Source organism: Carassius auratus, chromosome 17 (genome assembly GCF_003368295.1).
Source record: "Carassius auratus strain Wakin chromosome 17, ASM336829v1, whole genome shotgun sequence".
Lineage (NCBI taxonomy): Eukaryota > Metazoa > Chordata > Actinopteri > Cypriniformes > Cyprinidae > Carassius > Carassius auratus.
The window spans coordinates 18,798,642-18,817,660 of NC_039259.1; the positions used below are offsets into that span (position 1 = coordinate 18,798,642).

Consider the following 19,019-nt stretch of genomic DNA (forward strand, 5'->3'; position numbering starts at 1 on the left):
CACCGATAACGGCCCACCATATATATATATCACAAAACATCTTGTATTAATAACTCATAAATATAATTAGTTTTGGGGTGTCGCTTGACTTGCTGTTGTTAACAGACATGCTGTGCAAATCCACGTTCATTATAAGCTTGCATTTGCGCAGTTTGTCAGTTAACAACGGCTCCGTGTAATAACAGCTACTCTATGTGAAATCACGCACCTGATGGAGTTTACCGCTGATTAGATAACCGACTTTACTCACTATATGCGCATTGATCATCGGCCGATATATATCATGCACCCCTATTTATTTAAAAAAATATATTCATCTGGTAAGGCTTTTTACATTATGATGTCGGGACAGTTGTATTACCCTGTCATTTTTGACCAAAAATGACCCAGGGTTTTGTTTTGTTTTTCTTTACCTTCATCAGTCTTCTGTAATTGCTCATCCAGTTGTGAATGTGGCATGTCATTTGAAATTACGCTCAGGTTAATTCCTCAGGAGGTGGGTGTGAGTGTTTTGCATACTGCACAGAATTTGTGTGTGTTTAATAACGCATTGGAGAAAACGTTCTTCAGGTCGGACTCAGGAATTTATTTAACTTTCCTGCCTGTCAGAAAATACAAAACATGAACACAAAACATTGAGCTGCCAGCCTAATGGACCATCAGACAATAAAAAATGGATTCCAAAGACGTTACAAGGTTTTTCTTTTCTTCTCTTAAATCACCTATCCACTCACTCTTCTTTTTCTTTTCTTCCCTTTAATCACCTATCCACTCACTCTTCTTTTTCTTTTCTTCCCTTTAATCACCTATCCACTCACTCTTCTTTTTCTTTTCTTCCCTTTAATCACCTATCCACTCACTCTTCCCTCCCCCCTCAATTCTCTTGCACTCTTTCTTTCTCTCTCCTTCGCTCTCTCACACACACACTTTGTCGTTCGTGCCATCTTTTGAACCTCGTACCTCTTTGGGTGTCCTGAATTCCATTTGTTTAATTTGGGCATTCCTTCCCCTTGCTCACAGACAAAACAACAACAACAAAGAGAGAAAATTCTCTGGACCGTGATCTCCCCCCTTCTAATCACCACTAAATGGTCTCCTGTACAGGATGAGAGAAAGAGGGAAAAACAAGCTTTGGATATATTGTGTGGTAGTTTATGAAGATGATTGTTTGTGCTCTGGTAGGTTTTGTGAGTAGTAAGTTTGCTTTAAAGTTTCTGTTAGTGTCTAATTTAGAGTCCTTCTACACAACGTTTTCTGACAAAAACTGGAAACTTTTTTTGGGGACTGAAAATGTATATTTTTGAAAACAGGTTTCAAAGTGCACGTTTTTGAAAATGCCACCGTTACCGATTCCATGTAAACCCCCAATATGGGAATCTTTGGAAACGGTGATGTCGATGAAACGGACGATGACATGTGCGTTTCGATTTTAAAGGCAAGTGCAAACAAACATACAAAACAATGGCAGAGTACGTGGTACTGTTGTTGCTGCTCAAGAGTTTGCTAAAGCTTCTTTAGCAAAGTGTGGATTTACTTCACCATTACTAAAACCAACAGCGGAGACGGATCATATGCAACATATAATCGTCACTTCCCCAAAGGTACTGTTTACTTACAAGGTGACAGCGCCAACTACTGGCCTGGCATACGTAATACAGCGTTTTTGGCAGTTTTTGCCAGTATGTGTAAAAGCAAATCATTTTGAAAATGTTGTTGTGTATGCGCAAAACTTTTAAAAAAATGCAATGGAAAAACTTTTCAGTTTTTGTCTATTTCTTTGTTGTGTAAATTTAGCCTTAGTTTAGTTTGTGTAGTTTTTGAATCTGGTTACAGAATGTGATTCTTATTAGCTGTTCCTAATAGGTTTGTTTTTGTTCCAATGAGCTCATTTGTTGTTGGCACACTAAACTGGGTTTGCTAATATATGCATGTCCATAATCTGCATTTAGGCTTCCAATTCTTCTTACACAGTTGGACACATTAATGAACAGATAGTTATGAAAGTCTTTGGTTAAATAATTGTTGTGGTTCAATTGTGGTTTTGCAACGCTCCCTGGAGTACTCTATTCTGAATGGTCATTTGTCGCTTACTGTGGTCCTCTTTTGTTGTAAGGTGACAAACAGAAATACCAGCGGTAGTCAACTGATAGTCACTTAGGTCTTTAAGTTAATTCTGTATGAACTGTACATGATCTTGTTACTTTATGTTGATGGTGTGGTTTTCTTCTTTGGCTTTACCTCATTTCTCATGTGTAATTACAGGTCTACACTATTAATAATTAATGATCTGTGTATTCCTGTTTGTGAGTGAGAGTGATATGGAATTGAAATGAGAACATGATACATGTTCTCTAGAGAAAGAAAGAATTACAACAAAGCAGCACAAGTAGTGTGTGTGTGTGTGTGTGTGTGTGTGTGTGTGTATGCGTGCTCTTGTTTTTGTGGCATATCAGGACACAGCTGTGTATAATGAAATGGGTATGACACAGATATTACAAGGAGAGGGTGACTTATGAGTACATAACCCACGTCCCCATTTTTCAAAACGCTTATAAACCATACAGAATTAGTTTTTTTTTTTCTTTTTTTTTTGAAAGTAAAAATACACTAAGTTTCCTGTGAGGGTTAGGTGTAGGGTTGGTGTAGGGCCATAGAATATACAGTTTGTACAGTATAAAAACCATTACGCTTATGGCACTTTTCACAAAAACAAATGTATGTGTGTGTTTGTGTGTGTTTGACAGACTTCTGTTTACCTTGGCAAGCATCTTGCAAACTGTTTACTCGTGCAAGTATGAAGGAGAGCAACACTACCACACACACACTTACATAGATATCTAAATAAGAACATGCTGCATACTTATGTTATTTATTTATAATAAGATAATCAGATTACTTTTCTATCTGGTTAACCGATCGGATTTGTATTTCCTCGCGCAATATTTAAATAAGTCTGCAGAGAATGGCCTGGTGCAAAGTTAACCTGAGGTGGTGGGTTTTCTTTTGAAAAGTGATTTCAATCTTAGGACATTTTAAAATTACGAATAATGTAGGAGTCCTACTAGCGCTCCACATGGGTGTTCTACGTATTGTATTAGACCGTTTGGGAGAGAGGGGGTGGCATTTTGACACGATGTCTGGATTGCATTTAAATTACACTGAGAGTAATTTAATCTGGAGTTATCTGGAGACAAAACTTTCCTTAAAATTTTGTAAATTGAACTCACACCCACCCATGGACATGTTTATTCTTGTTTGCATACTGACAATTTTAATGATATAGTTTTAATCGTCTCAATCTAATGTCATAGATATTGAATCAGTTGATGTTTTGGCCACAGCAGGTTGTGATGACTGAGGATAGTAAGGGGATTCACTGATTTGTTTGGTGCGTCAAAAAAGGAAGAGTAAAAATTGAAATATGTGTAACAATGAAAATAAGTGAGACCCGCCAAAGCTTCATAGCTGTAGAGGGAAGGAACAGTGGCGCCGGGTTTAGAGGAAGTCACTCACAAAGGCTTCAGATGGACTTTGGGTCTGTAAACACACTAACAAACCATTTCCTCCTCACAAACTCCCACACATTGTGAACACTTTAACCTATTTTACTCTAGCAAAGGCACCTGTGGTTATATGGATGTCAAAGTAGGAATAAAATATGTACACACTCTTTCCAGGAATGCATCCATTCCTTTCAGATTGTGTCAGTGAAGATGATTATTCACTGCAGATACTGCAGAGCTGTAAACACACACATAACAAACAAGAGAAACACATCTCCATCATCAACTGTCTTTTTCTCTGTGGACAGTAACCTTTGACCTTTGACTCAGAATTGTCTCATGTCTCAGGATTGTTTTGTTTTGTATTGTTGGCAACAATTTGTACCTTGTGCAAAACGCTTTGGGACAAAACTATGATGCCATGTTTTGTGGCACCTTTGTTGCTAGGTTATGTTCTGAGAGTCTGCACTTTGTCCAGGTGGTTCTCCATATTGTTTGAGGCAATGAAAACTGGCATTAATCCTTTGGGGTTAATAAATGTTAGTGGACCTCATGGACTAAAACATAAAATTCTGGATATTTAGATAAGTCTGCTGTATTATATCTTGCTGTGCTTTAATCCACAAGCAGCAAAAGCAGGTCACCTAAACATAGCAGACACTTGATTTCTGTGTCATCCAGAGTGGGATCAAGAGTGAGTAAAATACAGCACTATTGTGAAGTATTAATATGTTTGTTTGTTTTTTCTTGAGTGATAAGATCAGCCTGGAAAGGTCCTGTCTTTCCCAGTCCTGCTTTATCACAGCCCACCTTTAAAACTTAGGCCATCCTTAAAAATATTCTTGTTTGCTGTAACCTGACCGACCCTGTCAATTTAGGACACTCAAATTTATTTATTTATTTATTTTTTGCTTTTAGTCCGACCGACTTGCCGTTTGTAAATTTGCATTAGGACTGACCGATTTTTTTTTTTTTTACTCTTCAAACAACTAATACAAAAGCAATAAAATAATATTAATTATATTTTAGAATGTATTGTAGATATATAAATTGCCTAGGCCTACATACAAACGAAGGCTACATTCTTTCTTAAAAAAAAAAAACTGTGACGTCATCTATGGCCTGTGCATTCGCTTCATCTCATACTCTCATTCACTGTGAGAGACAATGGTTCCGGTTTGGTAATGATGGCTTCGCCTGCAGTAAACAAAATGTTCACAGTCACTGTTCAAAGTCAGACACCATAATACATCTAAAACATTCATTAAAACTTCTTTTTTTTGGAACGCGTCACACAGCAACTGCAGTTTCGGACACACAACAGCAAATAATACTTCCGCACAATGTATCTCTTTTTACAACAGAAATGTGAATTCTGTCGGTATTCAGACAGTCTCATGCATACAGATAAAGATTCGGGCTAGAATCGCCTATGCGATTTTTTTTTTTGTTGTTGTTGAGATTTCTAATCATAAACACAACCAAGTTGAAGCCTGCTGTAACTGTTTTGCATTGTTATGGCAGTCCACTCTGCTTATTCTTTTTCAAGAATGTTGCACTCCTGTTTGTCATTGTGCACAAAACTTCACGCCAATAATTCATCAGAAATATTGTTCTTTACCAATATATTGAATCTTTACATTCGTCCTGCCTGTTATCTATATTTGGTGTTATTTGCCATATATTAAGACATGCTGTATATTAAGACATGCAAATCAATTTTACAATAGATTCAATGAACACTTGTCTCTCAAATCAAACATGATTTTTTTCACAAAAGTGACAACCCAAGAAAGCAAAGTAAACGGTCTCTCATTTGTAGGTTGCATTGACACCTACTGGTGGATGCAAGTAAAACAGTATAACAGTACCTTATTTTTTTCTCTTCTCACCTGAAATTCATACAATAAACATGTTTTTGACAAAGATTTCAATTTGTTTGTGGTCTGTATAGCCTGCATCAAAATGAGGTTTGCAATTATGCGCCCGAAGGCACGGGTTGAAGACCCAGTCAGCGATGTCACGATATGTTAATTCCATTAAATTCATACCTACGTAATCATCATCACCGAAATTTACTCTGTATTTGGGAAAAACAGGTGGTGTCTGCTAGGGATGCACGATATTGGATTTTGGCCGATATTCGATATGTCGATATTTTCAAAATAATTTTGGCCGATGTCGATACCGATATCGATATATATATACAAATATATACTGATATATTTAAACTTTAATTTTACTGAAGAGAAATCCATGTATCTCTTCTGTACTGATTCTACCATAAATTTATTATTTTACAAATGTAGACAGACATTCACATCTGAAAAACAGGTCAATTATTTCACTTGGAGAATATCGGTTTGGCTCATCGGCAGAAATATTCATATCGATAATGGTCATTTTAAGCTTTTATCGGCCGATACCGATATTGTGCCGATATTATCGTGCATCCCTAGTGTCTGCAAGTAGTTGTGAAAAAGGCATTCAGTTAGTGTCATATTACAGTTGTTCAGTTTTCAGATGAGATATTTCTGACAGTTATTCTCGAATGGTTTTGCTTCAGGACCAAGGTTTTATATTTGGTGTTTGTTGTACAAGAGTGTACAATATTAAACTTTTCAGTCAAACATTGAAATTCATATACATATTGACTCTCTCTCACTCTCTCTCTTTTGATTATGACTGCTCCGATAACGATCGGCTGATCGTTATGCGCATCTCGTCAGTAAAGCCGGTTCTCTAATCAGCGGTTAATTCCATCAGGTGCGTGATTTCACATCGAGCAGCTGTTACTACACAGAGCCGTTGTTAACTGAGAAGATGCACAAATCCAACGGCTCTGTGTAGTAACAGCTGCTCTATGTGAAATCACGCACCTGAGGGAAAAAACCGCTGATTAGAGAACTGGCTTTAATGACGAGATGCGCATAACGATCGGCCGATTGTGATCGGAGCAGTCCTAATCAAAAGCAAGACAAATGTAACCCCCATTTTCATATTCGGCTGGATGTCTCCGTTTCAGGTGTTGGAATAGGTTTGCGGTGCTGCTGCCTTTGACTGCGATGGGCTTTCGGAAAATGTTGCCGGGGAGCCAAAAATGCACCATTACACAAAAACTCGATTTACATATTTTTTTAAATCGCCCGTAAAAAAAAAAACATTCGAATTAATTAATTCAATCGATTTTTCGCCCAGGCCTATTTTCAAGCCTTTAAAAAGTTTAAAAGCCTCTTAATTTAGCATGCATATGTGGTTAGTTGCTTTTATTTATTAGCGTTTTTCTTCCCTGCCCATAGTCCTATCAGAACAGGTTAATTTTTAGGTTGTGACCTAGTTGAAAGCCACTAGTTAATGATATAACAGACATCGTTTCATTTAGTTCCTTTCTTTTCCTGTTCACACTGCCAAAATGAATAACAATTAATCTCTCTCTGATGTCTTTTATTTTAAACAGACAGACACCTTCTCTTACAGCTGTTATATGGCACAGAAACATGTTCTACAGACCAACACCATTTTGTAGCCCTTTGGATGATTGTAAACTGCAATTATGCATGGTTTTCACTAATGCGTCTGTGGTGTTAAATCTGCTGATCCCAAGGACAAATGCTATAGAGTTTAGTTTAGCGTCTTGAAATACACTGACACAGCATGCTGCGATTCAGAAACGCCAGGGTAATTTTGTATTTCTGCTTTATAGGGAGCTAAACTGGTATTCTCAGAAATGCACACAAAATCAAAAGACAATTGCAAACATACACTTAGTGAGTTTAGACCTCACTTGAAATCTCTAAAGAAACTCAAATAACAGAATAAATTCTGCTCAAGTACCTGAGTTTATAACAAACATATGCGGCTGATCTCTCTCTTGCTCTCTCCGGCCTTTTCTGTTTGTTAAGAGTCTATGTTGGCTGAAAACAGTTTGTTTTTTGTCAGCTGGGGTCAGTGATGGTGACGATTTGTCTCTTTACTAAATCAAAATTGACGTATAATGTTTGCTTGCTGTAAGTCAGGAGCTATAAACCTCAAAATACTGAGGTAAATAATTTTTTTTCTACTGTTTGTTGTTTAATTTATTTGTACCTGTTGTCCAGGAGATGGCAGAGAGTGTGTTTGTAATTTTATTCTGATACAAGAAAGATACAGGAAATACAATGAAAGATTATTAAAGAGTAGAGCAGCTCTGTGTATGTTTAAGATACTGCTCCTGTTCACCATTAGCACAGTAATGCCACATAGATTTTGCACCAATTTAAGCTAACATACACAAGATCTTTACCCTTCATTCTCTCACTACCTTTCAGTTCTCATGTAGACTATTTATCATTTCTGTATTACAGTTGTAGCTAGTTAAGGAAAACTTTGAAATTTTAAGTGTGATTTGAAATTATATTTTCCATAATGAATTGTGTGATTAATAAAAAAAAAAAAAACTAAAATCATTTTGTGTTCTGGCCCCAATAATATACATTTTGACATAAAAGCTAAAATGAAAATATATGCCTTTTATATAATAAAATAAAATAAAAAATAGTCAAAAGAAAAATAAAATAATCATTTTTCAAAGCATTTTTAGCAAGTAGTAGCTTGTTAGATATGGAATGATAAAATACAGATACATTGTTTCAAATTATTCAGAATATTGTGACAGTATGGTTGTTCGATTTTCGTTAAAAAAAATGAACCTATTAAAGAGAGAGTCCTACCAACAACAAAAACAAAAAAACCAAATACACACCCTCATGTCATTCCAAATGACTGACTTCTGTAAAACATAAAAGAAGATATTTTGACTTCCACTGTATGGACAAAAACACACTGGAAGCCAGTGGCAAATGAAGCTGTTTGGTTACCAATATTATTTACAGTATGTTTAGCAGAGGAAAAAAATGCAATCAGGTTTAGAACAACATGAGGACGAGTAAATAAAAAAAAAAAATGGGGGTATACTGTACCTTTAAGTTAATGTTATAAACTACACCTGTGGTTACTCCGACATTTAATTTAACTGTAACAGGGAAAACATGTCTTAAAGTTAGTTCTGAGAAAAGCTCTAGCATCACGTGATGCCACTTTGTTTGATATGTTTTTTATCTAAAGCAATAACATTCAGATATTTTCAAGTGTGTCTCAAGTGTCAAGATATTTTTGAACTGACTGTATATTCATACTTGATAAAATTGGGTAATCGTTTTCTTATTTAGACTGCAGATAAACTTTACGTCTTGGTATTTTGGCATTATAAAGCTGTTGCATAAACCAAATTATCTAAGTTTTTATGATGAAGGGTTTGTTTGCTTCTATAGTCATTTGTGTCTTCCTTTGGTCTGATGGGGCTTAAATAAGCTCTCTGAGTTATTATTATTTATATTATTTATATTATTTATATATATATATATATATATATATATATATATATATATATATATTTCTTTAACTCTTCTGAAAGACCAAACAAATCTGAATCCAACATGTCTTTATTTTAAACACTAGACCGTTCTTTTCTCACCAGAGTCTTTTTGTAGCCCTGCTGTTTGCTCGGCCGTTTAGACGTACATTAGACTTCCTGTCCTTACTTTTCCATTTCTCCAAATGCGGTAAAGAGAGGGAGAAGAAAATGACATGACTGCACAGGAAACAACAAACTGAACATTATAGGCTGGTTTTTGCTTTCATGGAAAAATGTAAAAAAATTGCTGCTTCAAGATTCAGGTTGCCACTATTTTGTGGCTTGTCAGTTTCTGCCAGAACTGCACGAGTTCAGAGGAGGCCAAACACACACTCATCATCTATTTCTCTTTCTCTTGCTCTCTCTGTATTGTGCTGTATTGGCATTACAGTACAATATTAACAAAGAATTCAATCAATACAGGATCAGCACTGGTAGGAAGATTGATGCACTACACCGGAAGTCATTCTTTTTACTGCAAATTAGTCAAGAGCAACCGCGACTGGCGATCTGATAAGAAAAGTCGCGAAGATGCTATGACTTCCAATAAAAAGGAAGTTACAGGACCACATGTTGGCAGACGGAGGATAAATTGTTGTGACTAAAAATCATTTCACTATTCTATGTGGTTTCTTTCCACATATAGAAACAATGCTGCAAATTATTCCCATACAATTAAATATTTTAGGTTTGATTTTCAAAGAAATTTTATTTTTATTATATAAATATGTTTATTTTTTTCATGTTAAAAAATAAAATAATGTAACTTTACATTTGTGTGGCTTTAAACCACACCTTGTAGTGATCACAGAAAAATTACATCTGGAAGCCATGTTTGTAAAATGTGCACTCCCTCTTGTCTCTTGCTGGTTGTGATTGGCATGATTTTTGGGTTTGAGGGATTATTAAGGGATGTTTATAAAGAATAAAGAGCTTCAGGCTGGCCGGCCAAATTGATGTCAAGTGCAGGGGAAAGTCTTTTCCCCCCTTTCCTCCGGGGGAACAGAATGTTCAGGAGGCCGACGAATTGCTTAGCGTGGCTTGGACTAATGATATGGTGCATGATTGCATGTGTGCCGCTCTTAAGGAGGAAAGAGAAAGTGTGTGCATGAGAAAATAGAGGCTAAGAAGCAAGAATTAAGTATTTCATTTCTCTCTCAGCACTACTGTGGCCTCGAGATATTCAAGGACTTTTATTTTATTTGTACAGTAGCTTGAGCTTTAAAGATATTACATGAGACAATACATTTTATGCTGCTTGTTTGCTCCTCAATCTTTGGTGCAAGGCAAACCTCAGAGTTCAAGGCAGTGCAAAATTTGAGCCCAGTTCTTGATCCACCATAAAGTTCTTTCAATTTGACTTTTCTTCTTAATAGCTTGAATAGGTCAAGTCATGTTTGTTAATTTGTAGCAGTTTCAAGGGGAAAGAGTTTCTTATTACCATCCTTTAGATTTCCATATGTTCAAGGACCTTTTCATATTTTCTTGACACATTTATAAATTTCACATTTTTTGCTTGTCTCCAAAATTTAATAATTTTTTTTCTTACAATTCATAGTTTACACTATTAGTCACTGGTTTTCTTTTTTCTGTTAGATTCCCAGTATCTAGAGTTCCTGTGATAACTTCCTCTCACTCACGTCACCACTACTGATTTTAGCGTCCTTCATTACAAAGTTACAAATGGTATGAAAAGCCAAAGGTTATGTCACTAACTTGAAACTTGACCCATACTACCATCATTGTGTGTTTTGTATCCCTGTGTAGATGGCTTCAGTTATGTGACACATGCGTACCTAAACTTCCTTTAGTGATTAAAAAAATGCAGGTTGCATGTTGACAAATTAGTTTTTAGGTCATGTTGGAAAAATACATTAGTCCTTAAGAGATCTCAGGATCATATTGAAATATCAAAATGCAGAAAGTAAAAAATTTGTTGCAGACTGGATTTAGGGATGTTACACTTGACAGACCCTTGAGCTGGTAGTTTGACACCCATGTTGTAGATTCATACTGTGCATATTATAGTTTGCTCTTGTGTGCATGCAAACCATTGTGTGTGCAATCCTGACCTTAGATGCCCCTTCACAGAGAGATCTTGCCAGAGTAATTATGAATGTCATGTGTCATGGAAATCTGTCTTAGATGTGTTTCCTGCTTGGCTGGTACATTTACTGGATGACTCGTTTCCTTTCTAAACCCAGGAGTACTGCTGCTTGTGCCTCACACACCATAAAATTATGGGATTATGAAAGTATTATGACAGAATTTCTGCAATCCACACACAGCAGCTCATTCATTTGGGCCAGTCTCCATCTTGGTGGGCCTGCCAGTTATATTGAAATTCACTTTGGATTAAGTTGTATAAAATGCTCTGTTACCTCTGGACCTGCTGTTGCTGTGAGTGCTTTGTCTGTATTAAGTGGAATATTTAATAAGGCTTGGGGTTTTTCCAAACAACTGGTGACTACATGGATAACTACTATGACATGTTGCATTATGCTTAATAAGTCATTTGAATATACATGAGATTTTGATTGGTAAATACTGTATTTTTCGGACTATAAGTCACCCCTGAGTAAAAGTGGCATCAATCCAAAAAAAAACGGCATGACGATAAAAAAAACATACGCCGCATTTATTTAGACCCAAAAACCAGGAGAAAACATTACCGTCTACAGCCGCGAGAGGGCGGTAATGTTTTCTGTTAGTTCCTTTTATCTCGGTTCATGTTAAATTAATTTAGATAAATAAGTCGAACCTGACTATAAGTCGCAGGACCAGCCAAACTATGAAAAAAAAGTGCGACTTATTGTCCGGAAAATATGGTAAAAAAGTGATAGTAGCTCACAACCTCAAATTTATAATTAAAAATGGCTACACAAGTTTTATTTTTATTTTTAATTTAAGTAGCACTGACCTGTTGGCTACTTATAGTGTGCGTTGCTGTAGCCAGAACTGTCTGCAACAAATTATTATTTTGATAAACTACTAATCTAACAATTATTAGAATGATTAATCGACAAATCATCAATTATTTAACTGATTAATCATTTGACATTTATTGATTATTCAGCTTTTCCATATTGCAATATTACAATATTACAACGTTACAATATTGATACATAGTCTAAAAAATAAATTAAGGTAATTACTTCAGCTTTTGAAAGTCATATTAATTAATTACAATTAATTTATACTAAAATATATTTGGTATACAAAATAGATGAAAGACACCCACTTATTCGCCATTTAATTAACTATATGAAAAACTAACTGAATGACACATCATTCTGCTAAACATCTCTTTTTGTAAGTCATATTTATAAGAAACAAAATTAAGGTAAGTGATAGGAAATTTTATTTTTGGATAAACTATTTTATTCACAACGTAATCTCTCTTAAAATACCTTAGGGTTATGATAATCAAAACAGTCCTGAGTAGGGCTGCACGATATTGGGAAAAAATGACATTGTGATATTTTATTTTTCTGTGATATATATTGTGATATGAAATATAATCAAATTTTTTCTTAAAAACAAAAATGGGGTGAGCACACTTACATTCTAATTTTAAATGATTTAAACATCGACACCATCATGTCAATTGATTAATATGCGCGAGGGAGAGAGAGCAAGACGTGTTCTCTCTGTCGCGCGCTCTCTCTCTCGCTCTCACGCTCTCTGCAAATCACATTCGTCAAGGGCCGGGGAGCAGCTGGCCCGTACAGTTAATGAATAATGGATCAACTACGACATCCTGCGATGTGACTATCGTGGATTCATACATTGCGATATCGACACATCGTGCAGCCCTAGTCCTGAGCTAGATCAAACCAAACTAAAACTTTAGTGACCCCCCCCCCCCAACACTAATAAAAGATTGTATCATTAGCTAGCTCCACACTGGAGAGCTGCGTTATAGCATAAAATTAAGTTATAATTCTAAATGAAAGCGACACTGACTCTGGTATTTCATCTTTAATACTGTAAAGCTGCTTGACTTTAAGGCTATCTATTGCACAAAGTACTGTTATATAAAAATTTTTAAAAAAAACATGTCGTGACTGGGCACTGGAGTGCCTAACTTCAGAGTTTGTGGAAACATCCACATTGCTGTAATCAAATGTGTTCTTAAGTGCTGCTTTCACACTGCGGTAAGTTTTTGTTGTTTGTATTTTGTTATTAAGAGGAAAAGCACGCAGCATATATTAACACATTCATCCAAACGCCGCTCAGCAGCCTCGGGTTCAGAAGCATTTGTGCTCACTCCGCAATTCTCTTGAATTGCTTCTGAGAGGACTGAATTAAAGTCTTGCGCTACAGCGACACACTGGCCAAAATACATTATTGCAGGCTCACACATTAAGTCATATGAGATCAAATGACTACTTGACGACAAAAATATTTGTGGACTTTTTTTATTTCTTATAGTTTCAGCCCTAGTTCTAATTCTTGCTCAGCATCATGAGGGTGTGATTAGGGGTAGCGGTCACTATGAAGTCATATAGACAGAGGGCAGAATGAGTGACTTGTTCTGCTGTCAGCAAATGTGCAGCAAGAAATCGATGCTGTAATTATCATTGGTGGTGGTGAGGTCCAACAAAGCAGTGCATGTCCGTCCTTCTTTGTCATCCACTTCCCCCTTCCAATGTCTTCCTTATCTTAGTGGCCAAATCTTTCCATTGGCTTATTAATGTGTGCTCTGATTTTTAAAAAGCACATAAACATTTTTAGGGTGAAGGTTGAAACTGAAGGTTTGTGAATGTAAAATCATGCACAGATACAGTACGTATTAAGGATTTTGTCATTAACTAAACACTCATTGATTTGTGAATCTGAAAACAAATTCAACAGACATGTATCATATTGTTTTTATAATAAATATGCTTGTATTTGTTTTACAACAGGCACTTCAGCTTTGTGTTCTTTTTTTCTGTCTTGCAGGTGGTCAGAACTCACTTGGATCATCAGTGATAGTGGTGACAAGACTGAAAGAAAAAGCATTCGAAACATCCTCCTGAAGGTAGGAAGGAAACGGGGACCTGTCCTTTATCATTTCTTCTTAAGAGTCCCGGAACCACTTAGAAAACAACACCATACAAATATGTACCCCTCCATCAAACAATCATAAAGACCTCACAGTAAATTAGGATAAGAAAGAAAAAAATGACAGAAACAACAAGTCGCCATCTGAGGCACAAGTTGCAGAGCTTCGGACGACGTCTGGATGAGCTTGAAGAGGCCAGAGGCAAACTACAGAAAGCTGAAGATGAACTTCTTGACATTCAGGACAAAATCATTCAGGCTGAGGGAAGCAATTCGTCACTGTTTGCCGATGTGGAGACAATGCGGAAGAGATTGCTCAAAATTGAAGGTAAAGATGAAGAGGTCAGGAAAGCAGAGGATCTTTGTCGTGAGGTTCGGGAGAAATTAGATCAGGAAGAGAAACTTACCAATAATCTTAAAGCAGAGATTGAGCGTCTTCAGCGTAGAATGACTGAACTTGAGAAGCTTGAAGAGGCTTTTGGTAAAAGCAAGTCAGACAGTACCCAGTTGTGCCTTAGTCTTAATGAAGAGAGAAACCTGACCAAAAAGCTTGCAGCAGAGCTTGATACCTTGAAGGCCCGTGTCAAGGAAGTGGATACTTCTGAAGCTCGAATTGACAGGACAGAAAAATCCCTTACTGGAGAGATGGAGAAACTAAAGAGTCTCACTCAGACCTTTGTGACTGAACGCAAAAGACTACTGGAAAGGCAGAGAGAGGATGAGAAAATCATACTCAAGCTGACCGAGAAGCTTGAACGTCAGAAAAACAAACTAGACCCAGCAGACCACAGACGATTTGATTCCAGAAATCTTCGAATTGAGGATGAGTTTTCAGCAAGCCTAACAAGCAAACTGGCCAGGAAGAAGAGTCTTGACTCCTTGAAGCTTTCAGGTGACCTAGATTTAAGAAATGAGTCAGAGAATGAGAAAAATAGCTTAGAGGGGCAAGAAGATAATAAAGTTAAAGACCTCAGCCAGGAAGTGGAAAGACTGAAGAATCGTTTGAAGCAGATGGAGTTAGTGGAGGAGGATTTGAAAAACATGGAATCCAAGAATGCTGAATTGATCGAAAAGTACCAGCAGGAGAGAAACCGTAGTCAAGCTCTCAATGACCAGGTTGAGCAGCTGAAAATGCAGCTCAATGGTTGCAGCAGTAGTAATGGAAATTCTGCAATTACCAGCACTACAAAGGTCCTAGAAAATGGCAAGGCAGAAAATGAAGAGATCCATGTACGAAGCTTCAGACAGGAGAAACCTAAAATGCTAAATAGGACTCCTGCTGCTTCTGAACCAGTCACCTCAAAGTACAAAAGCAGACAGGCATCTCCTCAGCAGAGACGAGAAACTAAGCAGAGGAATAAAGACCTGTGTCACTCCACAGAAAGCTCCCCAAAGACTGTACGAAGGACTCTTAGTCCAGCACATGGTATCAGGAAAGGTGCGAGGACTGGTGCGTCAAGTACTACTACTGATAATGAGACAAAAGATGGAAAGAAAGATGAAAAAATTGGAAGTGCCTCATCAAGTACTCTCAGTGAAAGCAAGAAAGTTTCAGTCCTTAGTCGCTATCCTCCAGCTGCTAATGACCAAAAGTCTTGGAAGCCATCGGTCAAGCAAATCGACAGTGATAGCAATAAGAGTCGAACAGAGAAGTTGTCCAGGTACCCTGGAAATGATAGTGAATCAAACAACTCTGATGGGTCACTCCTAATTTCAGCCAGTGCTGCTGTCATTGTTTCATCTGAGAAGGGACTAACTGAACCTGAGAATCTAGATCAGGATGCTTCTGCAATGTTGAGTAGGTCCAAGGCAAATGGATCCTATACTGCTTACAGATCCTATGTATCTCCATCTGTTCTGAGTGAGCATGGTTCTGATGGTCACTCCTCAGCCTCTGAAACAGAATCCACTGGATCCAGACGATCGGTAGGTGAGCAAAATGACCCCCTGATGTCAAGTGGAAGAAAATACACTCGATACTCACGATTGCAAGAATCTTACTCTGATGGTTCCTCAAAGGTCCCCTTCAGCGAGGAGCAACACAGGCCTCTTACGGTGGAAGGGGATAACCAGGAAACTATGCATTCTACCTCAGGTATTGAGGTCCGCAGGTTATGCAGCCCTCGTGAAGCCCTCCGGTCAAAAGCTATCATCAAGCAAGCCATTGTTGAGATTGATAGAAAGGAAATGTTGTCAGGGGGAGTCACAGAGCCTTTGACCACCAGTGGGAAACCCAAGATCTCCACTAAGCCAGTATTGACTAGCAAGATGACCAGCAGTATCACCTTCTATCCCAATGACCCCAGTTCCTCTCGAACAAGCAGTCGGAGCAGTAGTTTATCAAGCGAACCCCCTTCCAAGGAAAGGCACACTTCCACAAGTAATATTGTTATCAGCCCCAGTATTGAGCACAGAGGAAGCATCTCTATACCTTATGAAATATCCATCCCAAAGAGTGAGATCACTCTACGTCAAAGTGAGGTTGATGCTGAATATTCTGAAACTCACAGTTACCTTGAGACTTCTCCTGTGGAAACAGCTCTCATATCTCAAAGCAGCTTCAGCCTCCAGTCTTCAGAAGCTTCAGACTTGAACAATGACATTGAGTCTGGCTTTGAGAGCAGCAGTAGCAGCACCACCATGACCAGCTGGAGAAGCTACCACAACCACAACTCATATGATGACAGTTTGTCAGAAATGAGAAATGTCACTGTCAGGAGCACTTGGAGAAGCCGTGGGGCAGCTTCTGTGGATGATTCTGCTCGAGCACTAAGGCAAGATGGCACAGAGGATGAGGGCGAGTCTGCAACCACCTGGAGAGCATATAGGGCAACTACAGTGATGGAAACTCCATCAAACTCCAACTCTGCAAATTGTGGAGGTAAAGCAAGCCCAGTTGAAGTATACATGCGTAGGATCAACAATGCAGCACCATCAGTCCCTGATCTGGGACGACGGAACAAGAAGACTCCTTCTCCAGAGAGAGCTATTGCACATGAGCCTGTCAGTGCTCAGCAACTTCAGCCAAGAGGCCGTAAACACCCCATAGTGAGTACTGACTTTTTACTTTTTGGCTATATTCAAGAAAAATTCAATTAGATTTCATTAACAGACTGGACAAGCATAGCCCTGCTAAGATAATTGTATTAATTAATTTAACCTTTAAATACATTTTATAAATTAAAAATTTGTAAAGATAAATTTTTTTTAGCATAGTTTCACATTTAATTTGAATATCATGATATATGCTAGTTTGTTAGTATGAAAATTAAGGGAGCTCCGATTTTTTACAATGGGGCAATTGTTGCACAATAGTTTACATCCAGCACAATCCTGATTTCTTGAGCTGAAAGAGAGTGAGTGTACATTGATTTATACTTGCTGTTTGAAATTACGTTTCAGAGAAACTTTGTTACTTTTGTTCAAGTTACTTTGTAAGTTATTCAGTTAAAGTTATTAAACAAACTGCTCATGCCAGGCACGTGGTCAGCTTGAGATCGGCCTTTATGGAGATGATCATATTTCTCAAAGCATTATTGTCCAATAGCAATCAGTAGCCAATCAATTGGAGCACCCCTACATAAAATATCCTGGTAAAATTGAGGTTAGGTCAGCAGTATGCCTATGCAAATTATCTGATTATCCAAATCCAATCTTGCTTATTTATTTTCTTGGTAGTTTGTGTTCTGCCCCCTGGTGAGACCTGGTGAGGTCAACTGGGTCAACTTAAGCATGCAGTAAGTTAGTAAAATAAAGATGATGGAATTGCGAAAATATTTGCGAAAATGCGAGCAAAAAAGATACATATACATATAATAATAATGATGATGATGATGTTCACGTGCATGTTTCACTCTCCTTGTCACTACGCAGTTTGATGCTCCGCTCAATATTCTGCTCTATGAATGTGCGTTTCACTCAACTACCACTAATCCTCCACGGAGAAGAAAAGTCCACTCAAATAACGCACCGACTTAAAACTTATATGCTGTATACTTGCTCATGTTTGCAGTGGTGCTACTCTGCTGTAACATGGTGTACAGCTGTACTGGGCAACACTAGTAAAATGATGCTACCTTTCCATGGTCCTATGCTTATATGCTCTAAAAAAATAGCTTTGTAGGACTATAATTACTTGGATAATTAACGTTTGTCAAAAAATAAATAAATAAATCCAACAACATATCTGATTCTGTTACATTGAAGTGAAAAATATTAATATATTGATATTTAATATTTAGGTAACATTTTGCAGTAAGGTTCCATTAATGTTAATGTATTAACTAACATGAACGAACAGTGAACAATACATTGTCAACGGTCTCCTATGTGTCTCTCTCTTGACAAAGGAATTATAAATTAAAGTTGTTATTTTTGTTTTCTTTGCTTACAAAAATTCTTCCCGTCGCTTCATGTTACCCAGATTGCACGTCTGATGGCAAATGGAGTATTCTGACGACGAATTTCATACCTTTTCTGGACCTTGACAGTATTATTTACTTGCCAGTCTATGGGACAGTCTCAAGCCTCAAAGTTTTCATCCAAAATATCTTAAATTGTGTTTCCGAAGACAAACATAGCTTTTATGGGTTTGGAACGACATGGGGTTAAGTGATTAATGACAAAATGTTCATTCTGGGGTGGAGTAACCCTTTAATATAATATTAATATGTATTAATATTTAGCCATGGAATATAAAACTTTTTTTATTTATTTATTTTTTGATTTGGAAGTTTTTCTTGTAATAGGTTAAGAGGGCAGATATTTTGTAAACATGGAGTATTTTTAGATCACTCTCTGTCTGCTGAAAGAAAAAAAAACCAGGAAACTGTTTTCCAGTTGTAGCCAGTCTATGTCTTCAGTCATTTGAATACATTGTAAGTACACGCAAGACTAAGCTGAAGTGAGAATTAATAAACAAGGATCTTATTGTTTATATTAGTTTGGATGTATGGAACTTTCTGATCAGGTTGACATCTTCGAGTTAATATTTTTGCTTCCTTTTAAAGTGGCAT

General features: G+C 37.2%; 1 protein-coding gene across 2 annotated transcripts in view; it reads left to right on the forward strand.

Annotated features, from left to right (window-relative positions):
• LOC113117509 (leucine zipper protein 1-like) overlaps positions 1-19,019 on the forward strand; it is a 55,905-nt gene that overhangs the window by 25,662 nt on the left and 11,224 nt on the right. For both annotated transcript variants that reach the window (XR_003294174.1, XM_026286228.1), the window contains exon 2: positions 13,903-17,052. Coding sequence is in view for 1 of the 2 variants with exons in the window: in XM_026286228.1 (XP_026142013.1) it covers positions 14,125-17,052 (2,928 nt within the window). In the remaining variant the exon portion in view is untranslated. The remainder of the gene's footprint in view (positions 1-13,902; positions 17,053-19,019) is intronic.